At 39.6% G+C, this 27,104-nt stretch overlaps 1 protein-coding gene across 5 annotated transcripts in view; it reads right to left on the bottom strand.

The window, feature by feature from the left end:
• The window catches only part of RAPGEF2 (Rap guanine nucleotide exchange factor 2), a 245,336-nt gene that overhangs the window by 91,452 nt on the left and 126,780 nt on the right, over window positions 1–27,104 (bottom strand). For 3 of the 5 annotated variants that reach the window (XM_060011941.1, XM_060011940.1, XM_060011942.1), the window contains exons 5-7: window positions 26,963–27,038; window positions 24,929–25,096; window positions 22,616–22,633 (exon numbers count right to left, since the gene is read on the bottom strand). In XM_060011941.1, the coding sequence (XP_059867924.1) occupies window positions 22,616–22,633; window positions 24,929–25,096; window positions 26,963–27,038 (262 nt within the window). Of the gene's footprint in view, window positions 1–1,645; window positions 2,491–22,615; window positions 22,709–24,928; window positions 25,097–26,962; window positions 27,039–27,104 lie in introns of those variants that run through there. The other 2 variants (XM_060011939.1, XM_060011943.1) reach the window with 2 other exon arrangements.

Genomic DNA, 27,104 nt, shown 5'->3' with positions numbered 1-27,104 from the left:
TAAAACGTAAAGCACGTGTCAGGAAATAAATATGCTTTACGGGACAGGCATCCACACACTATTTGGTATTACCTGGCCCAACTGCTCCTTTTCATAAATCTAGTCCTACTTTTTCCTCCCCCGCCAGTAAACTATTTTCTTTGTTCATTAAAATTATATTATTATTAATTTCAGTACCCCCCTCCTCCCATTCTGAGAAAGGACATGTGAAAAAGGTAAACCAAGAGCCTGTGATTTGAACTTTGCTTCTAAGGTTCCTCAAGTGCAGTGTAAGTAACACACCTCACTGGTCCCTGAAAAAATCCCGAGTGCAGAGGAGCTTCACGTCAGAGGCCCTGTTACTAAAGTCTAACTAGAGTAGAACTTCTCTATAACGACCTTTCTTATTAGTGAAATTAAGTATAAGGCTGGTCTGCTTTTGGATCTGATCCGAAGAGATTTAATTAGCGAGGTACCACAGGAATCTCATTACGAGGGGGCTGTGCTCCAAGCCCCGCATCATAACATGCCTGCAACACAGCCACTGCCCGGGAACATCCCACCACTCTCTGGGTGTGCAGGGTGATGCCTCATGGGTAGCTTCATCTAAGAAAACCTCTCGGATTTAGTTAACAATTTTGTTCGTGATGGTGAACAAAACCAAATTAGATCCATAAACCTAGGCATCTAAATATTCTAATTCATGTCCTTCTGTCTATAAATTTTCAAAGCCTCAGCGATTTATCTCCATTTTCAAAGTTTAACATCTCAATCTTTTTAGCATACATAAAAGATAATTCCTGTACCCTAATAGAGTACTTGCTAGAGGCCAGAATATAAAAATAGGCATTTAAAAATACTTTAATTACTATATAAGCTGCCTAAATATATGCATTTTCATTTGGGACATTTAAATATATATATGAGACACACACATATGAATTAGTGTGATGGCAGAAAACTTCCAACATGGTGGTATAAAGGCAGCAAAATGAGAATTCACATTCCTAGAACAGGAGGCTCGGACTTGGTATTAACCATAGAAAAGTGTTTCTCACAAACAGCAGTAGCTGCCTATGGGATTTCAGCGTGACAAATGCAGAGCTGACTCATGGGATCAATTATAAAGAAGCAATACTTGTGGGATGAAAACAAACAAAAAAATTCTGTGTTCTCATCACCTGTTAATTCCTGTGAAGAAGTCAGATGAGTCCCACTGATGGTTTTATTACCAAATCAATAACCGAAGCTCTCCTCCCTCCTTCAAGCCTACATGTGAATTCCGTACCACAGACGCCTGTGCCCAATAACCTTTTCATGATCTCTCATTAAATTCAACGATACAGATATTTTTACGAGACTATTCAAGTGCTGAGTTAAAGCTGAATTGCCAAGTTTTAATCTCTGATTATAAAAATCAGCCGTCCGGTGTGTCACAATGTTTGTGATCTTGCTTTAAATGGACTGCTGGTCTTGTTGAAAAAAATGGTTAAATCACAACAGAATGGGAAGAACAAGCCAGCTGTAACTTACCCTCCCTCCTCCAAGCAGACTCTCAGACCCTCTAGAAAACATGCCTCCCCTGAAGAGACACAGCGATCATCCCCATTTTAAAGCCGTTCCCTATGACGCAAGGTGGAAGCACAGCGGCATTTGAGGTACTTACTGAGTGTTTCTCCTGCTGGCCCATAACTCCATGGTTAGCTGGGATTGCTAGTGGTTTCATAATGAAGAAACATATGCTGGACTGAACTTACACATCATGTACCAGTCTCTCATGGATGCCAAGTCACCCTTGACAGCACTGAATTAAAGGAAAAACGAAGAAGAAAGAAAGAAAAAAAAGAGGAGGAGAGCCAGCTGCAGCTTCAAGTCTCACTACCGGTGAGCTGAAAACCCTCATACTTGTGGACCAGAAAAGGGATCCGCACGACCCTGCCGGTCTCCATTTTTATAACGCTGAAACTCTAGCCATCTCCGGCTACGACGAGACTGAGGAAACCTTATCCAGCTCTCAGTCCTCCCGGAGAACAAGATCATTTCTGAGACCGAAGAACGAGAGGCAAAAGAAAAGGGGGAAAAAAAAAGCTAAAATGGCTGACTGCACACAGACTCCCCTCCAAAAGGCTTCCCAGAGAATGATCTCGGTCAGGGTGGTGGAGGAACCGGTCTTCAGCACTCAGCCAAGCATTGTTAATACTCTTGTCTCATTTGCAATCACACATACGGACCCCTTCGACCAAGGAAGAAAGGAGAAAGAGAAAGAAAGAAAGAACCAGGGCAGAGCGTGTGAATCGGGACCTCCTCCCTGGCTGCCAGTGATGCTGACGGAGCGGTGACCAGTCATCTCTGTCCCACTCCACTAACCAAGTTTGCACAATTAATCTCGGCGGCATGACACTGATGGACATTTGATCTAATGATGTCTGTCCCTTACACTCAACACAAGCATGACTGCCAGCAAGAGAGTCACTAACAGAAACACGGCACATGCACACACACAATCTTGAGAAGCACGAGTCTGAATGCAATACACCAATATAATTACATTATTGTGCTTACTTTGGAGGACCATGGCTGCAGGCAGTTGGCATAGCAACGCACAAGGAAAGCCATTTCCTGGGTAGAGAGAAAGCTTCCTTTTCTAAATAAAAAATTCCTCTTAGGAAACAGGCGGCATTGCTGCTTCCTGCAGAAAGCAAGACACTGGAGCCTGTCTCTTAACCTGCAAGGCTCACACTCAATGCAGTTCTAGTGATGTAAGTGGATTTCTCTCTCGCCCTCCCTCTCCCTATATACACTGAAATATTCAGCTCAAACGGTACACACATTCCTTAAGGCTCGCCCCCTCCTCTACTTAACCATTTCACTCATTAAGGTAGCAATGGACAATTCAGATAAAGTAACGAGCTCTTGCCTGTATTTTATCAGCGGCTGTAGGTTAAGCAAGTCTCAGAGGGATGGAATCCATTGATTGCTGACTCCAAATAATATCTCTGAAGACAGGGTGGGAGAGCAGAGCAAGGACTCACTTGAACAGCTTTGAACTAAAATATGATTTTTCACCAAGGGGAAGAAACAGGGATGGCTGTGACCTCGTCCCCACCCTCGAGTATCACCGTGCTGGAGGAAACAAGTGCCCACCAGAAATTCACAAAATGCAAGCTTTGTATAAATTTAGAAGGTGTGATTTTTCACAAACACCCATACACACACTCGGGCACACACACACAGCACCTTGCAAATTATATCAAAATAAACCCACTCGGGTTTTTTTTTTATAAAAACCAAATCAAACTTCTTTTAGAGGTAGAAAGTTGAAATTTAATAAGGTTGTGTAATTCTACCACACTGAATTCCACCCGGGTTAGTAGGTTATTGGAAAAGACAGCATTACTGTTGACATTTTAGCTTGGAAGCCCTGGTCCGGTTCTCATGGTCGCATCTATCTATAAACGGTATCCACGATCGAAAACAGCTATGGAAAATCTAGCTACTTGAGTACCTGACTTTGGAGCTGCCCGTACCCGCTGCTCCCTAAGCTGACTCCCACACCACTTATTCTCTTTCCTCTCCCTGCACACCTGAAGGCAGCCAGGCCCTCCACTTCTCGATGTGGCATCCTTCTACCCCCAGCATGCCCCTTCCACAGACTTCTTATATCATCCACTCAACCTCTCGCCCACAACTAGAGGTTCTCCACTTTTTTTTTTTTTTTGCGGTACGCGGGCCTCTCACTGTTGTGGCCTCTCCCGTTGCGCAGCACAGGCTCCGACGCGCAGGCTCAGCGGCCATGGCTCACGGGCCCAGCCGCTCCGCGGCACGTGGGACCCTCCCGGACCGGGGCACAAACCCGTGTCCGCTGCATCGGCAGGCAGACTCTCAACCACTGTGCCACCAGGGAAGCCCTCCACTTTTTAGTATGTTCAGGTCTCTCCTGTCTCAGAAACAAAACCAAAACCGGAAACCTTGCCAAGATCCTACATTCTCCCGTGGCTACTGTCTGACCTCTTCCCCACTTCACACCCAAACCTCTGAGGAATCACCGACTTTGGTTCCGTCACTCCCTCACCGCACCGCCCTCTCAAATGAAGGACCACCACGGTCCTGTTATAATGCCTGAGACGTCGACCAGTCACCCTTAACACCCTTGTCCACATCCGATCCGTCACAGTGTCCCACTAATTACGTCTCTACCTTCCCTACAATTCAGATTTCTCTCCATCTCCGCTGCTACCATCCCACTCCAATCATTATTTTTTGCCGCGAAAACTGCAAAAGTCTCCTTACTGAACTGTCTGGATTCAGTTCTAACCTCGTCCACTCAACCCATTTGACAGACTGCCTCTGAGATCTCTGAAAAACTAAAATCTGGTCATTTCATCTGAATCCACTGAGCCCCCTTTTCCAACCCAGACACACGCATGGCTTCCCACTGCTCTCAGCGCACAGACTACAACTCTTGTGGTATCTGCAAGACCTGCGTGTCTTCAAGACTCACCCCACACTCAGACCCTCAGGTAACCTCAGCGGCGCTTGCTTCCTTGAAGGGGCAAGAGGACCTTTTCACGTGTTATTTCTTCTGCCTTGAACTCGCCCTCACCCTCCCTTTCCTGATCGCTCCTACGCCACCCCTCAAAACCCACTGGTGAAATGCCCTCAAAACTACCATCATGTTGTATATCACTCTCCTGTCATGCCGTGAGTTCATGCTTAATCACGAACTTATGTGCAATTAGTGTTTGCTTTTCCCCTGCTACACACCCCTCTCCTTGATGGCTGACACCATGCTTGCCTGCGTGCCACTAGACTTGCAGTGCGTAGCACGCTATGTGCTGTATACAATCAACACTTTTTGAATGAATGAAACCCCCAGCGACTGGGAATGGACATTAGCAACACCATATTTGATCCTGTAAACCAGTCCCTAACAAAAAAAGTCCCAGATATTTTTCTATAACAAATGAATTATTTAAAAGTAAACAGTGCTGTTCTTTGACAAAGGGAAAAGGCAATATGATAGAGCAAAGAGAGTCTCTTCAACAAATGGTGCTGGAACAAATGGACATCCACACGCAAAAAGCATCACATCACCTAGAAACAGGCCTTACGCCACCCACAAAAATTAACTCAAAATGGATCACAGACCTAAATGTAAAACGCAAAACTGCAGAATTCCTACAAGATACTGAGAGGAAACGTAGACAACCTTGAGTATGGTCATGCCTTTTTAGATACAACACCAAACGTGATGCGTGAAAGAAATAATGGGTAAGTTGGATTCACTAAAATTAAAAACTTCTGCTCTGGGGCTTCCCTGGTGGCGCAGTGGTTGAGAGTCCGCCTGCCGATGCAGGGGACCCGGGTTCGTGCCCCGGTCCGGGAAGATCCCACATGCCGCGGAGCGGCTGGGCCCGTGAGCCATGGCCGCTGAGCCTGCGCTCCGCAACGGGAGAGGCCACAACTGTGAGAGGCCCGCGTACCGGAAAAAAAAAAAAAAAAAGGTAAAAGCTAGAAGCAACTCAAGCGTCCATCTATGAATGAATGCGTAAACAAAATGTGGTATATACATATCAATACGATGGGACATTCGGTCTTAAAAAGGAACAAGATTCTCTAACGAGCTACAACAAGGACACGCCTTGAAGACACTGTGCTAAAGTGAAATGGTTCAGTCACAGAAAGACAAGCCCTGTACGACTACACTTGTATCAACTTCACAGACAGAAAGGAGAACGGTGGTGGCCAGGGGCTGGGAGAAATGAGGAGTCATGTTTAATGGGTATGGAGTTTCTTCTGGGAAGATGAAAACGTTCTGGAGATGGATGGTGGCGATGGCTGCATGATGAGGTGAATATACTTAATGCCACTGAACTGGACCCTTAAAAACGGTTAAAATGATCCATTTAAACGTTATGTGTGTTTTACTACACACGCAAATAGAGCCAATGGCAACTCAAGAACTACGTGATCAAGCGGCACAGCTTTCCCCCATCCAGCCCATGCCCCACAGGCCCACGCGACGGAAACCTGTCTCCAAGGTGAAGTCGGGTCACCTCCATGCTGATGGCGGCCGACCTTTTAGGGGAAGATTTCGCGTTGCTCGTCTTTGCAGAAAAACCTGTCACCTCTCTGGAGGAGGAAACTAACCTCATCGGGGACCCTGAGAGATGAGGTCAGAGTCGCACATCCTCAGGCACTGATGCTCTTCTGTGCTGAGACTGGTGAGATTTCTCTCCCAACCTGGCTCCCCGCCTACAACCTACACATTGCAAAACTCATGACCGCAGTACTGAAATTTTACTATCCCTACTACCTTGTACAATGAAATACAATTACACCAGGTTATAATATGCCAAACATAAAATACGAACTGAAGATTTAAGAGAATCCCATATTACAGATTTTACACAAATAAGAAAAAAATCACCCTTAGGCTGATTTTGGTTCTATTTACCCTATTCCTTAACCATCTAGATTCAGCAAATAGCATTAAATAGATCCAGCTAGAAAAAGGACCACGTAACAGCTTTCTGCCTAAGAACTTCTAAATTATCAGCAACAGTGACCCAAAGGATAGATCATAACACAATTCAAGACGTTACTTAAGCCTTTCCATGCTAAATTTAAACCCATCATATTCATTTATACTTTTTTCCACCTAAAGTATGCCCTTTTTAATGACTATGAAATTGAGAAAAATGGTCTGTTCTTCTCAGTAATTATCAACCACATTTAGGATTAATACGTGTTTGTTTATGTAGGGCATCTATAGTGTTTATCCACAGATCTCCAAGTGCTTTGCAAACATTTAATTAAGCCTGGTCAGCACCCAAGGAAGCAGTAAAATAATGGATTCGTCCTTTCCCAGAAAAATTAAGTGTATGAGATTATAGAGTTAGTAGTTTGGAAGAGCACAAAATAGAACTCCAGGTTTCTCATATAATTTACTTTATCCACTATACGTATGTTGATTGCTTTCCCTCTTCTCCCTTCCCCAGAGGAAAAACTACAGAGGTTGGAGAAAATCTCTTGGAGAGGCAGGAAGAATTTATTCTTCAATATCTGGAAACATAAAATTTTACAAATTTGAACCCTAATGTTTTATTGTTCATCAAAGAAATGACATTTTAAAGTGCTATTTTCTACACCACACCAAACCCACTGAGCACCAAGCCAATGCAAAACTGTGCAAGGTACGGTCAGAAGTTTCACTTCTCTTTTCCTAAACCCAAAACATCCCATTAGTATTAGGATTTCTTTCTAAACAAAACAAAAAACAAAACAAAACAAAAGTTGATCATCTGACAAATTCTTTACACTGTAATTCATCACTACATTTCACATAATCTGTTTCATCCTCGGGTGAACTTCAGACAGGTCCCCCCACACACCCTCCTCACAGAGGAAATCGGGGCTAGAATTTTTATTTTTTCTACTCTGACCAATAAAAAGGTACTTCAGGTTCTTTATTTAAAATAATTTAATTACGAAATAAAATGAGAGACACCAACACTGTGCCTGATACGTAATAACTGTTGAATACACATCTGAGTTTAATTTAAATGAAGGCTTTAGAAATACTAGGAACCATTACTTGAATTAGCACTTAAAAAGATCGAATTGTGAGTCCAAAAAAGATCACCCAGATATACTCTAAAGATATATTCAAAGAAATCTTTAGGCTATGTCTTTAATTAAAAAAACCTGTCTGACAACAAACTGCTTATGTTGCACCTGACTCATAACTGGAGAACTAATGTAACCTGTCTATAATAAATATGCTCACTATTTACGTGGGCCACGTTAGAAGAGAACGATTAAAAGATGGCATGAAATGGGGAGTTCCCTGGCGGCCCAGCGGTTAGGACTTAGCGCTTTCACCGTCATGGCCCAGGTTCAATCCTTGGTCACGCCCCCCCCCCCCCCCCGCCAAAAAAAAAGATGGCATGAAATGGAGACATGCAGAAAAACAAAGAAAAATAAAGAAGGCTGTAAGCGAGTAAGAAATTCCAACATACAGAACGGGGCTTTTCAAAATGCACAGACTTTAACAGCTGATTTCGCAAAGCTTACCTCATTCCCAAGAACCTGTTTTAACGAGACCAGACTTCACCTCAAAATGCTCAGCCTCAGAGGGGAAGTCCTTGTACACTGGTTGCCAATCATTTCACCGCTTTGTCTAAGGACGAGGCCTGAAAGTGGGCTCCTGACTTCAGTATTTCATAGAGTACCACTCCAAATATAAATAGCAATTACTGGGCTTCCCTGGTGGCGCAGTGGTTGGGAGTGCGCCTGCCGATGCAGGGGACATGGGTTCGTGCCCCGGTCCAGGAAGATCCCACATGCCATGGAGCGGCTGGGCCCGTGAGCCATGGTCACTGAGCCTGTGCGTCCAGAGCCTGTGCTCCGCAATGGGAGAGACCACAGAGGTGAGAGGCCCGCATACTGCAAACAAAAAAGCAATTACTATCTTTATTACTAATTTGGCATGTAACCTATTCCCTTATGTTCCCTTATGTTTGCACGAACACAGTAGTTAATTATCACTCTTATTTTTATTTAACAAAAAGAGAAATACTGACCACAAACTGGAATGTAAATTAGCTGAAAGCAGGGACCATACAACATTTCATCTCATATTGCCAATGATAAAATGTTTTGTCTCTCGTACTTAACACACAGTAATTGCTCAAAGAATAAATGCATAAGTAATTCCACTTACACATTTTCAAGAGTAACCTGTGAAGTAGTATAACACCAGCTTTATTTTAAGCTGAGGAAGCAGACATAGGATAGTTGTGCAACCATGAAAGATGTCCAATTTGCTTACTGACAGAATGAGGTGTTTTAAATAACGTGACAGGTGAAAAGAGTAGATAAAAACCAGCAAATCTAAATTTAACAGTGTACCATGTGTACCATCAAAGTGTCACTCTTACAAGTACAGGAGAGGGAAGATCAGGCTGGAGGAACAATTCGTAGCGTGGGGGGGTGGGGGTGGGAGGTAGGAGGGGCTATCTGTAAAAGGGAGCTGGCCCAAAGCTCCAAGGTGACTGAAAACCCTAATAAAATCTCAGGTTACATTATCAGACACAGAAGGCCCAGAGGGAGGGGGACAGGAAGCTCTGCTATAGCCTATAGCCTGCATGTGGTTTACAGCAACCCATTCTAGACATCATGACTTAGGACAGATGATGAGTAACTGTAATGTTCAAACAGCAGAAGATCAAGATGATAAGGTGTTCAGAAAAGTTGTAAGAAGTTAGGAATGTGTAACCTAGAGAAGAGGCTGAACAGAGCAGGGTCTCATTAAATATCTGAAGCACACTTACATGGAAATGGAACACGAATATTCATTTGTGCTGCTTTAAGAGATACCTAGAACCACAGACTAAGATACAGAGAGGCAGATTTCACTAAACATAAGGGAAGTTTCTTAATAATTAGGCCTTTCCTACAAGCAACGATAACTGCTATGATTTACAAAACCCTTTCTCTGTACCAGGCGGTAGGGTACAATTTTGACACACGTTACGTATGGACTGTCTCACAAATATCAGTGCTAAGTGTAACTAAAAATCTTAAAGCAGAGGATGAACGTCAGTGATTACATAGAAAAAAATAAATTTTATTAAGTGGTTTGACTGGCAGATTCCTACAATCCTTTTACGTTCTTAAAGTTATCTTAACTATATGGCTGGTCCCAAACGTTAGCTAGTAGCAAGATGGGGGTAGAGGGGTAGTATTTCCATTCAGATGGTCTATCTTGGGATAAGATTTCCTGGTGGTAACTATCCTTTATCCTGAAATCTTTATCTTCCTACTTTGGCAGCCAGAGAGGAAATATTAAAATGCCCTTACTTTTTAAAAATTATAGTGATAATTGGACAATAGTTTAGCGGTTTTCTTTTTAACATCGCTTACTCTGCAAATTAAATGCTGTCAAACTTAGAAAAAAAGGTTAAGTAAAAGGTGTTTTTCTTAATGGTAGCAATAATTTGAATTATTAAAAGTCCTACATAACTACATCATCAGTTTTACAGAAGGTTTATAAACCCCCTGATATTATTTGATATACATTTTCAATATTCTTAAATACTACCAGAACACTTCCAATATTTTCTGGTGCAGAAGTTAGTAATTTTGTGGCGGTGTTTTTTTTTTTTTAAATTTATTTATTTATTTTTGGCTGTGTTGGGTGTTCGTTTCTGTGCAAGGGCTTTCTCTAGTTGCGGCGAGCAGGGGCCACTCTTCACCACGGTGCGCGGGCCTCTCACTGTCGCGGCCTCTCTTGTTGCGGAGCACAGGCTCCAGACGCGCGGGCTCAATAGTTGTGGTGCACAGGCTTAGTTGCTCCGCGGCATGTGGGATCTTCCCAGACCAGGAGCTCAAACCCGTGTCCCCTGCACTGGCAGGCAGATTCTCAACCACTGCGCCACCAGAGAAGCCCACTGTGGCGGTGTGTTTTTACCTCTAAAAATGATGACTACCTTTAGACAACTGTAAGTTGTTTTAGTTCGTTAAAAAGTCATACTTACAAAAGATCTTCTGGCAAGATTTGGCTTGTTACTTATAATATTAGTGGACCTAACTTTTAAAATACACTAATTACATAGTTATGCTCTGTTGTGAAATAGTACTGATGGCCAGTGAAAACCCATTTCTGTATTGGAATGAAGCTAGAAAGGTTATTTAAATGGGGGGGGAATGCTGTGCTTTATTGATGAGGGATGCATGGTTCGAGAGGGGAAAACACCCAGTTGCAACAAAAAAGACTGATGAATCAACTAAAGCCTACTAGAATGGACATTCTGTGCTCTGGCCTCTTTCCTTTAAAGGTATTTAAATTGTAGGCATTTAAAGTGGGTGAATTATATGATATATATTATATTTCTTTTAGATCAAATTTAAAGTTTAAGTAACATAAAAGCAATATATGTTAAATTCATTTTTAAAAATAAATAATGTTCTGTATCAGGGACAGAGAAGACCTATGTCTTTATTTGATTCTGTGACCATGAACATCGAACACATTACTTGACACCTTTGACCTTAGGAGGCTTATCTCCTAACAGTGGAGATGCCATCACCAAACATTCAACGCTGCAGAAAAGTCTGATTGACGAAATACACGAAAAAGCACGCTGACGACTGGTATATGTCATAAGGATGCAATAAGGGTTGATTTTATTCCTTCCAAGATATTCTAAAAATTCAGCTGCACTCAAGGTTTGGGCAACCCATTAATTAATGTTGTATTGATGTGTTAATGCAGGTGGATCTGTGATGCCTCTCCTAGAAATGTTAACTAATGCTAATTCTGGGAGTTTGATCGACACCAGCATGGAACCAGGACACTGCTGAGGACCTACCGTAACAGCAATACACACTGTGCAAAAGGTATACGAAGGCATACGTGATACTGTCTGCTTCCAAAGACTCTCCTGACTCTTCAGGAATTTAATTTTAACAAGCATATTTTCATTTTTTAAATCTGAGGTTTTCAAATAAATATGTATAAATTTTCATAATGGTTCAATAATCTTCACTCTAAACGAAAATAACAGTATTTATAAGCAGCAGCATTCATCAGTGGACTTCACGACCAGGAATAGAACTGTGACTGCCCATCTGATGTAATTAAATATACTCCAGACAGGAAATGCTTCCAAGTAAATTTGCCTGGAAAATAATTAAATATAGAAGAGACTGTCTCAATATAGAAAATATTTTAGATGCCACAGAAATTTTTTAAATGTTCCCTTAGAGAAGAAGCCAGCCTCCCACCATGACCACATGAGTTTAAGATGACAATATTCAATCTTCCTTCTCATAAATAAATGAATAAACAAACAAAGCCCAAACCACCCATCTAATTTCTCCCTCTCCTTAAAAGCTCTGAAAAGGCAAACAGAGTATTTCACCCTATTCATATTTTAGTTGCGCTTTGAAATGGTCAATTACTACCATGCTGGTATTTTTAAAGGACAAGACTAGAATATTTCACTGTATGTCTCAGACAACTATAATTGTTAGAACTGCTCACAACTGGCCAGATGAATCACAATCACGGAAGATTATACCTCCTGATTGTGCCATAAAGTAGCAGTTCACTGTATTAACACACAACCATAAATCTATAATGAAACACTAAACAGAATAAGTAGCATTCACTCATTCATTCTACACTTAACCCCCAAGACAAAGTGGGACAGGACAGGAATACAAGAAATCAGGTATGACCTTCAGAAATCATCCTGGTTAGTTCAATAGTGTGGTGGACATAAGCAAAATGTACTGTGCATCACATGAAATGGTTACTAAAAGGCTGCCTTGGAGCAAATGTATAATAAAACCTATTTTTCTTGATGGCTTGTATTTTATAGGTAATGCTTTTTCAAGGAGGTGAAGCCAAAAAAAAAAAAAAAATCTGTTGGGCCAAAATTTTACAACCTACCATTCAATTCAGTGGACTTTTTAAAAACAAAAACCAAAACTAATAATGCCATTTGCAGCAACATGGATGCAACCAGAGATTATCATACTAAGTGAATTAAGTCAGAAAAAGACAAATACCATATGATATCTCTTATATGTGGCATCTAAAATATACCACAAACGAACCTATCTACGAAACAGAAACAGAATCAGGGACACAGAGAACAGACTGGTGGTTGCCAAGGGGGAGGAGGGTGGGGGAGGGATGGATTAGGAGTTTGGAGTTAGCAGATGCGAACTAATATATATAGACTAGGTAACGCCAAAGTCCTACTGCATAGCACAGGGAACTATATTCAGTATCCTGTGATAAACCATGACGGAAAAGAATATGAAAGAGAATATATATACATATGTATAACTGAATCACTTTGCTGTATAGCAGTAATTAATACAACATTGTAATTCAACTATACTTCAATAAAAAATGAATTAAAAAAATATCATACACACTACCAGAAAGCATGGTATTTACAATAAAGATAAAAATGCGTTAGGGAAGAAAGTGAGACAATCACCTAAAGGGGGAATTTCTCTAAGCGAGAAGGGATGCAGGAATCTATAGTGACCACTGACCTCATAGAATGTACAAGTGGACATTTCAGCTCTTACCAGGGCAAACTTATCATCTCAAAGTTGGGAGCGGGAAAACTTCCAGTCCCTTCCCCAAGGCAGCGCTACCCTTTCAGATATTCTGCTGCAGTAGCTGATTACTGAAGCACACCGAATCTCAGAGCACCACTATGAGAAGTAAACCACATGTTGTGATGACAAAGGAAACCAACCACTGGTGTCTTAACATAAGCAGGACAAGTGGAAAGAGTGAAGGCAGCATATTTATTTAGACCAAAAAGGAAAAAGGGAGCCAGTAAAAAAAGAAAAAAAGATACTCAAACTAGAGGATAACAAAGATATAATTCGAGAAAAATAGTAAGAAGGTTAGAGAAGTTTTAAATACATTGCGAGGTACTGTTTATTTATTTCGCACTATCAAACTGAAACAATTTGTAATACATTACATTATCCTGAATCTAAAGTATTAATCACGCACAGGAGGCTGTTGAAATTACTCCTGGTGAGGATCTTTTTTTGAGGGTATGGGAGTGGGTGAGGACACCAAAAACTAGTCTTATCGGTATTAGCATAAGACCAAAAACTCAGCTTTAAAGGTTGTCTCGGGCTTCCCTGGTGGCGCAGTGGTTGAGAGTCTGCCTGCCGATGCAGGGGACACGGGTTCGTGCCCTGGTCCGGGAAGACCCCACATGCCGCGGAGCGGCTGGGCCCGTGAGCCATGGCCGCTGGGCCTGCGCATCCGGAGCCTGTGCTCCGCAACGGGAGAGGCCACAGCAGTGAGAGGCCCGCGTACCGCAAAAAAAAAAAAAGTTGTCTAACACACTCTTTACAGTTATGATTAGGTCATACTTTCATATCACACAAATGTTTGCATAAAAAGTTTAAATATTTTATAATTCCACATAATGGCTCATAATTGTCTTAATAGGGAAGAGGAGGCAGAGAACTTTCTGGGGGGAAAAGGGGCTCCAAAGATAAAATTCCTAAAGAGAAACACTCTCTAAATGAGAAATGCTAAATAAATTAAGTAAAAATATGTACCTTTAAAGATTACTACAGTAACTACAAAAAGGACTGCTGGTGACCATCCAAACCAATTAATTAATATATTTAAAACCATTATTTAATATAAGGCATTTTAAAATTCTTCTGATTCCATCCCAAGTTAGCTTGAGGGCTTTCCATTTTCTCCTTGTATCTATGAGGAGATTAAGCAGCCAAAAGGAAAAGGAAGTAAGGGGAAGAATCACACAGGAAACAAGGTCGGGGCAGCCTCATAGGTTTGCAAGCTCGGCCGTCTACGGGCCCTGCTCTCAGAAGGGTCCTGCACTTGGTTTTTTCATGGAAAGCTATTTCTGTGGGAAAGAACAAAAAATGGACAAACTGTGGTTACTGAGACTAGGGTACTTGGCCGATATTTTCTTGAAAATGGACAAACTGAGCTTGTCACTTCAAGGAAAACAGCTGACAGCACTTTCCCAAGGATAAAATTTTAGCTTTCAAGTAAAAATTAGACATTAGGAAAACATGTCCAATCCCATAAGCTTGACAGCTTCCCAATAATTAAGGCCTTTTGACATGAGACTGGTAGTGATACTAACAAATGTGATTTTTTTTTTATATTGCGTAACAAGCCAAAATTTGGAAGACCTAAATTCAGTGACGAATGCATGATGTTATAAAATCACACATGAATAGAAAGACCCATTCGGCGTGTAAGTAAGGCGGATGGGTCTTAATAAAAGAAAAATTTTAAAAGCTGACTGACAGAGTGTTATGTCCCTCAACACAACAGCAGGTGTAAGGAACTACCGTTTGTCAAACTTTGGTGTAGTGTATCAGGAAGATTATTTGAAGAAGCTGTTAAAACTCTCCTCCCTTTTCCAACTACCCATCTGTGTGAGGCCGTACTTTATATACTTCAGCCAGAAAAGGACATCACAAAAGACTGAATACAGAAGCAGATATGAGAATCCAGCTGCCTTCTACTAGGCCAAACATTAAACATATTTGTAGAACTATAAACCACCACCACCCTTCCTCTCACTTTTTCTGTTTTGAAAATATAGCTACCTCTCACTAAAAAAACCTTTATGTTAATGTATAATGGGTTTATTATGTTTAATTAACCAATGAATACATATTTTTAAGTTTCTCAGTTTCAATTTTTAATATGCCAAGTAATGATGTAGATAATTCATATAAACAAAAGCTGTTGGAGCCCTCAAAAAGTTTTTTTTCCTTAATAAGTGTATTTATTTTTATTTTTTTTATTTTTATTTTGCGGTACGCGGGCCTCTCACTGTTGTGGCCTCTCCCGTTGCGGAGCACAGGCTCCAGACGCGCAGGCTCAGCAGCCATGGCTCACGGGCCCAGCCACTCCGCGGCATGTGGGATCTTCCCGGACCGGGGCACGAACCCGTGTCCCCTGCATCGGCAGGCGGACTCTCAAGCACTTCGCCACCAGGGAAGCCCAGTGTATTTATTTCTTTATTTTTGGCTGCATTGGGTCTTTGTTGCTGTGCACGGGCTTTCTCTAGTTGCGGCGAGCGGGGGCTACTCTTCGTTGCGGTGCGCACGCTTCTCATTGCGGTGGCTTCTCTTGTTATGGAGCACGGTCTCTAGGCACGCCGGCTTCAGTAGTTGTGGCACACAGGCTTAGTTGCTCCGCGGCATGTGGGATCCTCCCGGACCAGGGATCAAATCGGTGTCCCCTGCATTGGCAGGTGGATTCTTAACCACTGAGCCACCAGGGAAGTCCCTCTCAAAAAGTTTTAAGAGTGTAAACAAGTCCTGAGATGGACAAGTTTGACAGCTGCTGCTCTGAGATGAACCAGAAAATGATCAGCCTCTTGGCTCTTTGTAAAAACCCAGTTGTCGGCTGTCCTTAGATTCCTTTAAGATAAAACCCTGTGAGGTCCTACCTCAGCTGAACCTTCTAACAGCACATCCACTTGCAGGAAGGCTAGCTGCTCACACCTTCCCCATCTAACTAAAGTTAGTACCCAAAGTTAGGCAAACTTTCATGCCGAGGAGGAATAAAAAGACTGCAGTGCTTGTTAAGAATGCCCATGACCGTCAAGGGCATCGAGGGCATCAAGACTATTGCCGAGGCCCAAGTATTCTCTTCATCACACCTGGTTGGGATGTGCATACTTCATAAAGTAACAAACGGCAAAATGATCTTTTTCTTGAAAACGTTCCTGAGTATTCCAAAATTCCTGATGATTCAAACAGGTTTTTGAAGGTTCGGTTTAAAATTTCAGATAAAGAAGTGGACGGAAAGTAGACGTACACGAATAATTAGTGCGAGGGAAATGCTACAACTTACTTTGAGATTTTAACCTTATTTTCTAACACTCCTAATGCCTTCCGGATCGTACCAAAGCCACAGGTGACCAATTATCACTGTTATCCTCACAGACATCTGAGTAAAAGTCAAGACAGCCTGAATACTTTCTTTTTCATCTTCAAACCTTTCCCTTCGGAATTCCTCCGCCATTTATCCCAATTAGCGATTCATTGCTCAGATCCGGCCCACTCTGTGGTCACATCATTTCTCCTCTAGGCTAGCAGTTCTAAACTCTGCGTCACATCCAACCACCGCCAATATTCCACTTGAAAGTGAGAAAGGAAGACACAGGAAAAAATAAAAGGCTACTGACCCCATACTAAGTTCATAAGAAATTGCTCTAATACAATTGTTCAGTAAGCCTTTTATTTTTTTCAATAGATTCTATAATTATTTTTTTTCCTAACTATCTTAAAGTTATTTTTCAGCCTATGTGTAATTTAAACTATCACAAAGGCTGTGAGGTACACCTGTGAACTGGGTATGTTCAAGTCAGTCATTACTACTGATATTCTTACTACTACTGAACTGTATACTTAAAAATGGTTAAGATGGTACATTTAGTGTTACATATTTTTTAATAAATTTATTTATTTATTATTATTTTTGGCTGCATTGGGTCTTTGTTGCTCCGCGACGGCTTTCTCTAGTTGTGGTGAGCGGGGCCTACTCTTCGTTGCGGCACGCGGGCTTCTCACTGCGGTGGCTTCTCTTGTTGCGGAGCATGGGCTCTAGGTGCAGGCTTCAGTAGCTGTGGCACGTGGGCTCAGTAGTTGTGGCTCATGGGCTCTAGAGCACAGGCTCAGTAGTTGTGGCGCACGGGCTTAGTTGCTCCGCGGCACGTGGGATCTTCCCGGACCAGGGCTCGAACCTGTGTCCTCTGCATTGGCAGGCGGATTCTTAACCACTGCGCCACCAGGGAAGTCTCAGTGTTATATGTTTTTTATAAAAGAAAAGAAGAAGAGTTGAATTATGCACTTTAAATAGGTGAACTGTATGGCATGTGAGCTGTAACTCAATAAACCTGTTATTTCTTTAATCTGTAGTTTGTTCTTAATTAGTTTCTGTAAAAGAAGGGGAAAAAAAACTTTCCTACTGAGATACGGATAATGACTACTTTTTGAGAGGATAAGGAGGAAAATTTATACACAAAAATATGTACAAAATCTAGTAGACATTTAAAAATTATTTTAATATGAATCATTAAAATTTTCCTTTCATGAGTGATGTCAACCTAACACCCATACATCGAATCACATGCTAGAGTTTCTTCCAGAGGTTGGTCAACAATATCTTCTAGCTAATAGAAAGGTATTTCAGAGTTAATAATGTTTTAACACAGGATTCAAAATCAAAAGAGAACACTTCTAGTCACCCAATGTTTCAAATAGTGAAAACAGACAACTTAGAATGGATCAGTTAATTGTAAAAAAGGTCAGTTCAGCACTGGTAGGAAATAGGTCTGAATATCAAAGTAGATTTTTCCAAAGAAAAGAGACATTTTTCAAATCAGTGTGTAGCACTGCAAAATCTCATGGCAAAAAAAAAAAAAAAAAAGAAAAGAAAAGGAAAGAAAAGAAAAGGAAAAATCACATAAGAAATGAGATGGCTGAAGATGAAAGGATTGTTGCTATTGAGACTAAAAGTTAAATTTTAGCCAAATATATTTAAAACATGAACAGGCACAGAGAGAGCCACCAGTGTTCACAGTTAGAGGCAGGACAAAGTGGCAGTGATCTTTCTGACAAATAAATTGCTTGAAATATTGCCATGACATGCTACACAACACCCCGATTACTTTCAATTTCCAAGTGCAACCAAAAGATGGGTCCAATTATGACATCAATACAAGCTTTCTTTCAGAATGGAATGAAAGAACAGTAAATCCCAGTGGCCACGGGAGTTCTGCAGCAGCGATGATGTCATATATAAAAATAGACATCCTCTAACAGAAGCTGAAACTTGTGTAAACAGCACACTGCACACTATTCTCAACTGCCTTGCATGAATTTGCAATGCATGCTGTTAATAGCACGAGATTAATCATTTCATATTTTACACTATTTCCTGATTTACATTTCAATTTCTAAACAGACTCTATGGTGTAATTTCTCAATCTGTATAAATTAAATCAACATAAATACCTGATTATAACTGCAAGAAAGAGAAATGGTCCCCCCAAAGCAAGGAGACAGAGACCACCGCAGCAGCTCTAACAGGCTGCATTTTGCCAGGAATGCAACGCTCTTATGTCCACCTATTGTTCAAAGACCTTTCCGCAGGAAGCTTTCGGCAGGATTTTAAAATGCAACATGGTCTAGGTGAGGAGGGGCTAGTAAACCTGCTGAGAATAAGCATGAAAAGCAAAGGATACTTTTGCCACTTCTCTTTAAAAGACTCTCTGATGCAAATATAAAGACTTCGGGGTATACATACAACAGTATCTACCAAAATGTGGGGAGGGCAGGTTTGTATCTATCACTCCTATCAACAGTCTATGCACATCCCCTCTTTCCCTTCTTTACTTCCCAATTCATTTCTTTTTCACATTTCTATTGGGCTTTCTTGGATTAAAGAAGATTTTCCTTTGAGCAAAGACAGTAAGGCCATTCAGGAAGCCACGTCGGATTCCTCAAGATGCCTGGCTTTTGAGCCTCCACGGTACCTGGATTTCCCTCTATCTTAACTGCCGTCGATTTATCTGTATTTTGTGCGAGGCCATAAAGTCAACGGGGGCAGATTCTGCCTGTCCTGTAGACCTTTACAGCCATGGAGTCCGGCACAGCCCTGAAACAAGGTGGGCGCTCAATAATATTCATTAAAATAATAAAAACATACAAATGAAAATACTGAGCTTTCCTCCATGATACAAGAAACAGAATACACAGATTTTCTGAAACTCCATCCTATTCTAATTCACAGAGAGGGACTGAGGACCACACTGAAGACAACGGCTTTTGATTTAATTAAGCAAACAAACGCCTGATGAAAGATGAAGAATAAAAATATTCAAGTAATTAAGAAATTTCCCCATACTTGAATAATTTCTGTATATGCACATAAACAGATTTTAAATATCATCACTGAATAAATTAGTCAAGTGGGATATGAACTGACTGTTATAAGTTAAAATCTTAAGACCTTAATATTCTAGGAAATTTAGTAGACACACAAGTCACTGATACACAACACATGCTCTTACTGTTAAGTAGCATATATTGGATTAAAGTAGGAAGACCTCAGTGAAAAAGTAAAGAATAAGTGACAAAGCAAAGCCGTAACATGAGGGAAAATATTGCCTATTTCTAATGCGAGAACAACAGCTCATGTCAAAAAGTCTAATGTCAAATAAATGTGCATAATCACACACTGTAATTTTCTCATGTTTCAATATTTAAATTTTTTTGAAATTAACCTACTAAGAAGTCCTTAACTGAAGATGAAACCAACTTAAATCAAATCCATCACTTAAAAAAAAGTGATAGATTATATTCAGAGATATATAAGATATATATAACTTAGGAATGATTACCATTAGAAGAAATAGTACTTGTCTTACATTATGAAGAATAACCTTATTAAAAATAGGACTCATTTTCATACGCCTCATATAAGAATCAACCTTATTACATTGGTGCTACGTTAAAGATATTGTATTATCGCTGACTATGATAAAAAAATTAATTCCATGATGTTTTTGTAAAATTACATTGTATTTGACTTAGATTATATTAACTTACTTTTATGCAGTATTTTTATTTCTTTTGTACACCTGCACCAAGAACTTTAAACTAAGCCTGACCTACAGAAAAATTCAATACATAATTATTAAACGGTGCCCTGAAGTGTATATTCCCATTGTCGAAAAGGATTACTAACAGAATGTGTGGGAAATACCTTTTTCTATGACCGATGGGTTCTCCTTATTAAAAGTTTGCACTGATTGGAAACTTTATAAATAAGTTTTATGTTATATTGTGTTTGAATCCTCCTAATTCAAATTTGTATAAAGTAAAGCCACACTTTGGGGGGTAAGTAGGAGTGGAGGTGGAAAGTCAATCGGAACCTCAAAGAGTGGAGAGCATTTTAATTATGCAACCAGCCCTGGAACGCTGCAACAGTAGGAAACGTCAGTCGGTACACATCACCTCCACAGTTTAGACGGGACAACTTTTCCTCAGTCTTCAGTCTAATATCTCTGTACAATTTTCACACTTTCTAAACGAGGAAGAGAGCAGAGCTGTTTTTTTCTTTTTCCCATTAAAAAAAAAAAAAGGAATAAAAAGATGACAGAACAGGTATGCGCAGGTACGTGCCAGCTTCCCCATCCCGGCATCCAGGTGAAAGTAAGAAGGCCCTTCTTCCCTTTTAAGTCCTCTCCCTCTCCTCTCCATTCTTATTATGGAACTCACATTTCCCTACCCACCCAAACTTCTAGAATAAATTACACATCAATGCAGACGGGGCCTGTAATTAGGGGTAAAATAAACAGGTTCCCCCCCCCCCCACCCTATTCCGAGCCTGTTGACAAGGTAAACCTGTCCAAAGTCCCAAGTCAGTCTAGAAATGACCCCGAATTCCCCAGCCTCCGCCGGGAACCTTAGCCAGGACCTGACTCTGCCACCTGCCTCTCCCCACTCAAAGACTGAAAATTCGTGCCGCATCCTGTTTTCTGGCAGTCTTAAACACAGCCTCAACCCAACTCATCAAAATGTAAGAAAATGCTAATGAAAGCCATCTCCAATCTTGCCTTCTCACTGCATTTTAAAATGCTTATTCTCTGCAAACCTCACACACTTGCCTTGAAAAAGTGACCTGAAAGCACTCTGCATGGACTGTGCGAGTATTCGTGTTTCTGAAGAAATTACTATCATCTGTCTTAAACTGCTGCAACACGTCTAATTTTTAAAAGCGTACATAAGGTATACATCATAACCCAGTGCACTTTAAATTCAATTCCTACTTCTACATGGGAATTAGACTAACCTGTCATTTCTCATACTGAACAAGAGGACTAATTACATACCGGTGTACCTTTTAAAATATTAAAGTTATATACGTTTTAAGTATACATGTACTAGATAAAAGCTCAAAGCACTGGCACAATTTAAAAAATTTTTATACAATTTTACAAGAATCTTATCAAATTTAAAAACTATCAACATTTTTTAGATTTACCACATCACTGAAAAATTAGCAGCGCTTCTAAAATAAAATACAGCTATTATGTCACCTGTGACATTTTAATATGCATTATATTGTATAGAACGTAAAGTAATGGCCTTATTTTAATTTGAAAAGTTATACAAATATTTCGTGTTTTCAGGCGAGGTTACTGTAATGGCCAAAGACATTACATTGACAGTAGCCTTCCACTAATGTGAATTAAATTATTCATGATCTTTTTCGTGGGCAATAAGAAGACACAACCATAACATTTCACTAGTTACTTAACCAATTAGTTTCCAGAGATAAATGAGTTTTTCTTCCCTGACTCCAAATTCCCTGATAACCCCAAATTGGACCCAAAATTTCAAACGAGTAATGCTGAAACCGTAAATTAGTCATATATTGGCATGAAACAAATGAGCAAAGATATTATTATAGGCCTCAATTAAAATACAGAATGAAATAAAAGCATGAAATCTGGTTAAAAATCAAGCGCAAATAAGAAAACGCAAGCGAAGTGTAAATTCTTATTTCCTTTTTGACAAAGTCTTTATTCTGACTAAAATTTTACCAGTGGTCTCCCAAAATGCTCTCACACTGGGATTCCTGAAATTTAAAGCTTTCACCTCTAGCCTTTAAAATGTAGATGTCTAATGGATTTCCCATAAAACTTACACACAAAAAGCAGTTAAACACCCACGATGCCTATCTGCCTGTCTTTCTCTCTCCATTTCTTTATGCGCCAAGCAGGTTAGGTAAGAACTGTGCTCCACTCATTCTTAAAAATACGTAGTCTGCACTTGTATTCGCCCCTCAAAGAAAGTGAGCAATTTGTCCCTAGGTCTGCACAAATAAAGCAGCCTGTGACATCAACCAAACCACTGACCCTTTCAAAGTTGTAAGGGGTTTTACTAAATCAGGGCAAAATACAAAAGAACAAGACGAAGCAAAACACATCAATGTTATAAACTCATTAGTTACAATGCAAATTCACAGATGGACTGAGGTTAGTATTAGGAGACCACACACAGATTACAATACCTGAGATTTAGTGCATTCCTTTGAGCCAAAATGAAATGAGTGCCATAGAGGAGGAAAGGAGAAGATGACATTATCAGACATGCTACAGTACATCTGCCAAAATGAAGATCAGGTTAAATCAGGTTAAGAATGACCATACAGCACTGGCTACATGTATGACGTCCTTTATGTTCCTTAGCCATGCACCTGAAATGCACCTGCAACCATTTGGGTCGCCTGTGAAGGAGGACCATGCACCTTTTCAACCAACTTTGCACCTGGCTCCCACCTTACTAGGGTTCTTGCAAAAGGAGTATTTCTGCTCAGAATAAGTAAATGTGACTTAGGGCTAATTGTGTTGTTTTCGTATGTTAAAATCATGTACTTAGGCAAAATAATAATTATATAAATAAAATTAAAACACAATTTGCATGAAAAGACGGGATTCAATATTTAGAATTATGACACTTGTTGCCCATCTGAACTCACTTAGAAAAATTAACACCACCATGTCACGTATTAGCAAACTGGTACCTGATCCATCAGTGAGCAAGTGAAATTTTTCACCCTAGTACTGAATTTTCCCTCATAAAAGTACCTGTTGACCAGGTAAGACATTTTTTAAAACCACTAAAAAAAAAGGAATCTTGAATAATTTTTAAAAACTGCACGTTTACCAAAAAATCAGATTAAAAAGGGGGAGTCATGTAGGGGAGGTGGGTGAAGTATTACATAAAGGGGGAAAACATGGGGCTAGGAGAGAGAAATAATTATAAAATGACACCCCCCAACTTAAATGGGACAAATATAACTATAAAATCAAACCAATCAGCTTGAACGCTAAATCTTTAGTAACCCACACTGCCGCTAAATATCTTGGTGTAGAATCTGACTTGGAAACATAATTCCAAAGCAGAAAGAGTATTAACAATATTAGTAGGTTGTACTAGTAATGTGTACAACTATTTTTAACCCATAGTTCCTTCTTCCACGATGCTACATCGACACTAAAAATACTACCTTCTTGTATAGACAATGGTAACAAAAAACCTTTCATAGGTTTTTTTTCAAAAAAATACCAAGGCTCTGCAGCAGGCAAACAAAGCTGACTTTATGATGAGCAAAAAGCAACCCTTTGCAAATGAGCTCAATGAAATGATTCAACTATGAAATTCATGTGAAATTAAAATTGTGCGCATGGGCAGTGAGAGGAGCAGGCTGAGAGCTGGTGGCCAAAACTGCTTGAATATTCAAATACAAAGGGCTCTCAGAAATAGAACACATCAAGTGCGGGTATAAGATGCATCCCTCCAAGTTACCAGAAAATTAAGTACATAGTTTTAAGTCTATATACATTTTCCCATGCGGTTTGCATTTATACTTATTTGCAAAAAGAAAGAAGAGGATACGGAAGACAAACAAATAAATGTAAAATAGTTGTCGTTTACCTATTTTTATTTTTTCATATGTTTATTTTAAAATTAATTTCACGAATGAGTGCTCATTTAATGGTATTGTAAGTATAGATGAACCATATTTGACCTTATTATGACATATGGAAGAATTCAAATTACGTTCTTCTTGAAAACAGAAATCCTCAAATATATTTGCCACTATTCTGGGTGGGCCACCGGGGGACATGGACACAGCACAGCTGAGCAGAGAGAAATGAGTGAGAAAAATAAGGCTCCCAAACTGACTACGCTGGGGTCTTGTACAAATCAATCATTATCTGTGCCTCGGTTTCCTCAAACATAAGAAGTAGTTTCTTCACCTAATATTTACGGAATAAATGACGATCAAGTGGTGAAAGTATTAAAGAGGACCTCTGAACCTGTCAGAAATGCTTCAGACCATCTTTACACTGGGATTTACAGAAGCATCATTTCAAATTATGCTCTCACTTCATCATATTAAAAACAAAAAATTCTCAGATAATATTCTCACAATGGTATGAAGATAATAGGTAATTTTTAAATATCTAACTTTTGAATAAAAAACAGGTATGATACCCGTCACTGGGGACGGTGAGGGAAAGGGCAACATTTTAGATTAAGATCAGAACCTAAAAATATCCCAGTTACAACTGTACATGATGACCACAAAGCTGATCCTCAGAGACCGTGTTAAGAAATAAAAAGGCTAAACAATGCCTTTTGATACCTTATTTCAATGCTCCTTAAACTATTCATATTATGTGTTTCCAGAAAAATCTGCACTTTGAGTAAGTATACCACAGAAAGGAATTATTCATCAAAAATGGAAAATGTATGCCCTTTCACAAAACTCCCACCAAAAAGCTATAAAGATAATTATTATACTTGTGTAACTTACCGTATGATAGCCTCTAGGCAAAGGTGGTTTGCCCACAGGATAAGGATCCACAGTGTCGATAATCGTTTGTCTTTCCCCTTTCTGGTTGATTTTTCTAAATCTCCTTCGAGACTGTCGATGAGAAGCTTGACGCTGAAAATATTCTTCATTTTCATCCATATAGTCTACCTGAAATAAAATCCCCCAAGATTTCATTTCTTCAAACACCATGTTCCATATTAAGATTAGATGCAGAATAAAACTTACGGATAGTCTACATTCATTCACTGTGCAAAGACATTTGTAGACAAACTATCTCGACAGACTTCAGATGTTTCTGAACTTCCCTAGAACTAACTGGTTCTGAGTAACTTTTCTTTATAAAAGAGAAGAGGCATTTTCAGTTCCACTTAGGACAATATGGGTAACTCCTGAATTTCCTGCAGTCTCAAAGGGAAGGATATTTTCAGTAGTCTTTGTTCTGATTTATTAATGAAAGATCTCACAGGATACATCACCATGCATTATGAAAGCAACTGCCCCATTGTCTTAACTAAAGCACAAAAACTCTCATGAAGTAAATCTGTTTAAAAAGAAAAAAAAAAAACACCCAAATCCCAAATGACTCAGACACGACTACTGGCAGAATGACTTTGGTAGATTACTTAAGAGCTTCTCTTCCTACTTTCATTCTACGGATTCAGTTTCTTTTTTCTTTTATTATAAATAGCATTGTTCTCAAAACATAATTTCCTCATTTTAAACATTTAGAAAGTGATGAATGGACTAACAGAAGAAAAGTTACGTTCGGTTAGTCCCCGTCACACTTACATAATGTATTGCTCACAAAAGCATATTTAGATTCTAAGATGGTTCTCACACTGACAAACCTAGTAGTTAGCATCATATGGACAAGGACAAAATCCTCAAGGAATTTTGGAGATCAAAAATCCTTCAGATCAACACAAAATAGCAGTAACAGAGACCAAAATCTCGAGGGAATATCTAAAATGCTTTTCAAGACCTGTGGCTGGAAAGCCCAACGTATCTGCCTACATTTTTCCACTCCTAAATCTTTACTCACCACCATGCCACTTTCTCACTTAACAGTACATTTTGGGAAATTTTACCAAAAGTTTTCACTAGCTTTGACGAGGAAGTTCCCATTTCTGACAAATTCCTCTCCTCCATCATAGGGAAAAAACCTACATCTCCTCTGAAAATAGATGTATAGGCATTTACCAAATATTTTATTAAATATGAATAAAAAGCCTCCATCATCATCTATTTTAGGCCATCATTTATTCAAAAAGTTTCCTTGCCCAGATAGATGCTGGATGGGAAATATTATGCACATCAGCCAACTGAATGTCTCTACTGGGCACTCCCTCCAATCTTATTTTTGTTGCTGATTTTTTTAAGGGGTCCATAGTGTCCCGTCTTAAAATCATTTTTATATAGTAAGGAAGAATGTGACAGGCTTTTCTTGAAGCATCAGTAAAAATAATTATGTTGCTAATATCTCTTCTAACGTTATGTTTTTTTGCATATGTCTTACCTCAATATATTTTTTAAATCACACTATTCAATTAAAAAGATAAAAATCTCAACAGAGTATTTAACCAGCATAAAAGTCCTCCAAATTTCTTTCAATTAGATAAAGGAAGTGAACTGATTTCCTTATGTCAATTGTTGCCTGAATATATATCACTGTGTCTCATTTAAAGTATCTCACTCATTCCAACCAATATTTGGAGAGCTAAAATCCTGCAATTCCAAGATTCTCTCCAAGTTTAAATTAAATGGCATTTTCATAGACTGATTTATAAAGTTCAAACACCAAACATTTAGGTACGTGACCCTTTTAAACTTTCTTTTTCATTATTTGAATCCCGTAAATAATTATAATGATTATGAATTAAAACTCAAAAAGTTATGAAATAAATATACCTAAAGTTATGAAATATATAATACACTATTATAGGTAGTTTGTGAAAATACTTTTATTTCATAACTTTTTTTAAGGGAAAAAAGTCTTCACAGAAGTATTCTTACCACAATCATTTCAGAAGGCTCTAACACAATGCATTCACAGCCACGCCTAAAGCTTCCTGCAGAACGCTTGCCAAAACTAGAAAGAAAAAAAAGATTTAAGTAATACAAATTATGAATTTAAGCTAACCCTTCAGATGAATAA

Source organism: Delphinus delphis, chromosome 5 (genome assembly GCF_949987515.2).
Source record: "Delphinus delphis chromosome 5, mDelDel1.2, whole genome shotgun sequence".
NCBI classification, from domain to species: domain Eukaryota; kingdom Metazoa; phylum Chordata; class Mammalia; order Artiodactyla; family Delphinidae; genus Delphinus; species Delphinus delphis.
The sequence above is the reverse complement of the archived record's forward strand: the minus strand, read 5'-3'. Positions and strand labels throughout refer to the sequence as shown.